This window comes from Abrus precatorius, unplaced genomic scaffold (genome assembly GCF_003935025.1).
Source record: "Abrus precatorius isolate BTA unplaced genomic scaffold, Abrus_2018 Scaffold11, whole genome shotgun sequence".
In the NCBI taxonomy this organism is placed as follows: Eukaryota; Viridiplantae; Streptophyta; class Magnoliopsida; order Fabales; family Fabaceae; genus Abrus; species Abrus precatorius.
Window position 1 is genome coordinate 5,344,017 of NW_020874303.1, and position 6,000 is coordinate 5,350,016.

Sequence of the window (6,000 nt, forward strand, 5' to 3'; positions counted from 1 at the left end):
TATAAAATTTAAAACATGCTCAAATAACATTATTTACTATGTAATTACGTTTCAAAAATTATCATTATCATTTTTAAATCTGCAAAAAATATTTATATCAATAAAAAGTTACCATTTATGAATTTTATTGGATATTTTTGTTTATTCTCTAAAAATTGCAACTCTAGATTTTATTTTTTATATTATAATCTATAAATTTTTAAATAAAGGTTATATTTATCAGGTAATAATTATTTAAACAATTCCTAATATTAAATTTAAAAAGAATAATTAAAAAATTCAATAAATCTATTTGTAACTTAATCATAATATTAACAAAGTAATAAATAAATAATTCTATATTTTCAATTATTTTAGTAATTACTATAATACTTAAATTAATAATTGCTATAAAATCATGTATTTTAATAATTACTATAATAATGCAGAATTATAATTACTCTAAATTAATTTTAAATTTAATTTAATAATTTAACCAATAAATACATTTAACTTTTATTTATTAACTAAAAAAATATTTAACAATTTATGTCAGCGGTACCTAATACATGTTTAATAATCAACATTTTAATTTTTTTTTATTATAATCTCAATTATTGCTAAATGTTATATTTATTACATGATACACATTTAATACAATTGTTAATATTTATTTAAAAAATTTAAAAAATTCAAAAAAAAATTTATTACTTAATTATAATGTTAATTTATAAATAAATGTTACAACTATTACAGAATAAAATTAAAGTACAATATACAAAGTTACTAATGTTTTTACAATTACAATAACTTACTTTAATTAAAAAATAATATTAAAACTACAATATAAAAATTACAATAATTATTTACATTGTAATTATGCATTAATTTTAAAATATGTTTATGCAAATTTATTGTTATATTACAAACTATTTTAATTTTAAATCATTTTTTTTTTTACAAAATAAACTTCCATACTTCCTTTTAATTTTTTTTTAAATTTATAACTTCTCTCTCTTTTCTCAGTCTCTTTATTCATCTTTATCCTTATTTGTCTTTTCTTGTTCTTCTTTTTCTCATCTTCACTAACTCAACTGCACTTCAATGGGACTTTTATGTGACATTTCCTGGTCTCGATAACAGCTTCAGGTTGACTCGACATGAGCTGCATGGTTAAGAGATTCCTTGAGAGCAAAAATTGGCCCTGTTCATGCATGCAAATACATTGCCTATATATATATATACATTTTTCAAATATTTCTTTTGTTGAATTTGGTACAAGCAGAAAAGGCACTAAGTAAGGCCCAACAAAAACCAAACAAGGCTAAGGCCCATAATCGAACAAAATAAAATATAACTTGGAAGAGTATCAACAAAATCAAACCAAAAAACTGTCTCCATCTAATTGTTACCTTCAATTAGCTGAGTCAGTTAAACAGGGAGAGGGGAACTGTAAGCGTTCAAATTTATTTTATAATACATTTTTTCTTTATTAGAACAATAAAATATTGTTCCCATGAAAACCATAATTTGAACTGTAAAACTGGTCACGTCTCAACTGAAAAAAAAATGGCAATTTAAAATAAAATAAAATTTGAAATATTATATCATTTAATTTATTTATAATTCATTTTAAATTTAATCTTACTTAATATAATAAAATAATTATTAATAATAATTTTTAATTTTAATAAAATTTATGAAATTTCAAAATAATTATATAATTTTTTTTATTTTGTATTTAAAATGTATTGTAATTTAATACTCTAATATTTATTTATTCGGTGCACATACATTGCACAAAAATTCATTGGCCTTAATTTAATTTTTTAAACATATTCAATTTATTACACTTATATATATATATAATATTTAAAAAAATAGAATTTTTTTATATCAGTGTAAATATAAAAATTTTATATTTAATTTGAACTTTTTATTTAATTTGAATTTAACAAATTATAATTTATTACTCAACTAATTATTAAATTTAAATTAAATAAAAAGCTTAAATTAATTTATTACTTAATTAATTATTAAATTTAAGTTAAATAAAAAGCTTATATTAAATATAAATTTTTTTAAATTTATACTATAAAACAATATTCTGCCCTTTATTTTTTTTAATTATGAAATTTTATAAACTTTCAGAAGGTACCCGATTAATTGTGCAAAGTGGCACCATGCATGTTGCCCGAACTGTGTGGTAGAGACACGTATTACCTTCTTAACCCAATACCTCGTTCAACACAGTTTTCTTAGTTTTTCACGCAATGCATCATTTGTCATTTGAACCTTTTAACTTCTTTGCTCTTGCATGTGATTTTATTTGTTGTTTTATTTTATTTTTATTTTTATACCATATTCAACCTCACGTAAATAATATTTAACTATATTATTTAATATTATTATATTAATTACAAATAATTTGTTATTTAATAAATGAAATTTTTTCTTTTGAATTTTTAATTATATAATTTTCTATTCATAATATATATAATATAGATATATATTATTAATCCAAATTTTGAGATCTTGTTACGTGGGCGTGACATGAATATTTTTTTGTTAATATAGTTAAATAGTCATGTTGTTATTTACTTTATCGGTTTAGGGAAAAATTTCACTGGATTAGATCTCATAAATTTTTACCTTTATTCAAAATTTTTCTCACGTTAATACTTTTTGGTTAAGTGTATGAGAAAACTAAATTCAAATGTCAAAATGGATATTGACATGTTTAGATTTTTAATAATACAACTAAAATCATTTAATTAAGTATATTCTTACTTTTAGTTTTTGAATTGTTTAATTTTGTTTCAAATTATTATATTTTACTAGAGTAATGTATCTAAAAGCCTACTATTATTAAAAATAATAACAAAACACTTTTTAAAACAATTTTTTTAACCAAAAAATTAAATATCAAAATAATTTTAAAAAAATAATACTAAAAACAAGTATTTTAATTTTTTTAATAAAATAATAACAAAAAATATATTTTAAAATATTTATATTATTAGCAAACATTAACATGATAGATTAGGAAAGCAATCCTCTAGTCAAGTAATAAGCAACGTATAAACATAATACATAATATTTTTAAGCCGAAATGAATATTAATCAAAGTAGAGAAACTGTGCTCCTCTAAGCTCAATTCCATCATACTCTGTGACGGGAACGGTCGTGATTCAATCCACATCCACGGATCCCTAGGAGCAACTCAGCAGAAGCCATCAAGAACTCGATAGCCTGCTGCGGCGACAGCAAGCCCACCACACTCTGCAGTGTTCTTAGCCGTAGATCATCGGCTTTGTTTACAATGCATATCAGCCCGTCAATCTTCTCGTTGATTTCCGGGTGAAGACCCATCATCTCGCTCGCACTGTCCTGCCACTCTGATAGCTCCTCGGTTATTGCATTCTCTTCCTTCACCTGTGTCACAAAAACAATTCCCTCGGGAATTAAGAATTATTTTTATAAATTATTATCAAATTTAATATATTAATACTATTAAATAATATAATTTTTATGTAAATTCGGTGAATATAAGTTTTACAAAATTCCATTGACATTTACATTACAAAACAATGAGACTATTCTATCAATACTTGTTTTTTTTCCATTGACAAAATTTGTCTAGAATATTTGCTTATAAAAAATAAACATGCTCCAAAAATAAAATAAAGGTATAGATTTACATTACATGCGTATTTTATTAAGTTGGGAGAGAAAATGTGCTGAATCTAGTTAATTAGTTTTTGTTTACAAGGTCTCAATTTATTCTGACCCAGAAATCACAACTTTATACTACCTGTTTACCTCATGGGAATATTTTTTAAAGAATAGTTTAACCCTTTTATTATACATGATTTATAAATTGATTTTATAATAAGATATTTTAAAGGGGTAAAAAAGGTTCAGTCTATATCCTAAATTTATATATAAATTAGTATACCTATAGATAGAGTAAACAGTTAAATTTAAAATACATTATTTTTATTATTATTTAAATAAGTCAGTTGATTAGGTTTAAGATATTATTTAAATGATTCAAAATCTGACATAAAAAGAAGTATTAGCCTAGCCTTAAAAGTAAAGTTAGCTTGACCTAAATTGTATGCATGTTATTATTAGACTATAGATTTCAAACAAGCTATTAGTATTTAACTATTTATACCTATATTCACTCTGTTTATTGCAAAATTACTAAGAAAATTAAACAGAAAACAAGATTTTGAGCAGTAAAACTATAACAATGAAAAAGACTAAATAGAAATGTATAAGAAGAAAAATATTAGTTGATGGAAAAGGAAGTGTTACAGTGTCACACTGAAGCTCGCTGACACGTCGGAATTGGGACGGTGAAAGGTCACCGAGGTCACCGGTGCGAAGGCCTTGAAGAATATCAATGATGTGTGATTCAAAGAGAAGAGAAGACTCTGTGTATATGAGGTGAAAAGCGGTGGTGGGTCGCCACCCAGTGATCCAATGAAGGGAGCGTTCAAGTGTGGTGGCCCATGGTGAAAGAAACACGTTGAGTGCATCCTTCTCCGCAGCCTCCGATTTGGCTCTGTAATAGTCTTGGTGGTGCAACATCACTTTCTCTATTATTTCCTCTTCTCCTTCTTCTTCATGCTCTTCCTTTTCCCTTGTTGCTCTTAGTTGCTGCACCAGCTCCTTCAGCTTCTCCAACCATGACTCGTAGAATTGGACAAAGGCCATGCATGAAGAAGAAGAAGAAGAGGTGGTGCTCATTCTCTCTCTGTTACGGTGTTTGTTTGTTTCTTTGGTGTATTATGCAGAGAGAAAAGAGGGTTCAAAATATGAAAGAAAGGAAAGAGAGAGAGTGGGGTGAAGGCGCGTGCATGTTACGTGTAACTCTCAGGTTTCGACTTGCTTGCTTTCGTGTGCACATTTGACTAGTCCACTTTTTAATTTAATAGAAACTTATTTTTTAACCTGGGTAAAAGAATATATAATAATAATAGAAAAAATAATAAAAATTATTAAAATTTATAATATTAATTTTTCAATATTACGTGATTTTAATAAAAATTATTATAGTAAATTTTTGAATGCACACTAAAAAATGTTTAATTTAATAAAACATGATCAATATTGCAAGCTTCACTTTCAATATTGCACGCATTACTTTAAAGTATGAAATGAATGAAAGTAAATAAACATCAGAGTTATAATCTAATTTCTCAATCTTACCACCCCGTTTTCAAATTACATAGTTAGTTTTTATTAGTTTAAGGTATGTTTTCATGAAAAATATATAATTAAGATTAATCTAGATACATTTATTTTTCTACTTAATTTCATGATAAATTTTAATAGAATAAATAATTTTTTTAAGAAAGATAAAAACACCCTTTATAATAACTTACCCATAAAGAATAAAAAAAGATTGTCCAATATAAGACTATATAATTCATAATCTCTATTCTGTAGCAGAGTTTGTTACGTTAAGTAGTGTTTTTCATATTCATCGTTGCATTACCTTCGAAGTGTTTTGACTGAAGAGATTAGTATCCAACAATTTTCAACGATGATTTTGAACTGTAATTTGTCTTTTTATACCAATCTAGGAGTTTATTAACATTCAATTTACCCAATCACCCTAAAAATATCATTTGATGTGTTTATTCAACCGTTGATTTCATAATGCATTGGACATTAACAAATGCAGCCATGATTAATATTAAATTTACTGATTCACCCGAAAACGATTGGCATTGTGCCCATTTTATGTGCAAAAGCAGAGTTTATGGGTCATGTGTCGTTTTGAAGAAGTTGCTCTGTGGTAGGCCTTTTATGATGCTGACCCAAAGTATGGGCAAACCCATGACGGGCTCGAAATGGGACTTTGGGTACCATTTCAAAATAGATCTACATCTTCCATTGTTTTTTATTATTGACTATCAATTACATTAATTAGTCTTTTGATTTAGATGTGATGTCAATGTTTTCCCCCTTTCATATTAGTATCATACAAATACGCGTTGACAAATC

The 6,000-nt window shown here is 25.4% G+C and overlaps 1 protein-coding gene across 1 annotated transcript; it reads right to left on the bottom strand.

The window, feature by feature from the left end:
* Window positions 1-3,141: 3,141 nt before the first annotated feature.
* Window positions 3,142-4,704, bottom strand: LOC113855504 (protein DOG1-like 4). The gene is made up of 2 exons (XM_027487148.1): window positions 4,303-4,704; window positions 3,142-3,414 (listed from the first exon to the last, which is right to left on the bottom strand). The coding sequence occupies exons 1-2, from the start codon at window positions 4,702-4,704 to the stop codon at window positions 3,142-3,144; spliced, it is 675 nt and encodes a 224-aa protein (XP_027342949.1).
* Window positions 4,705-6,000: the final 1,296 nt, after the last annotated feature.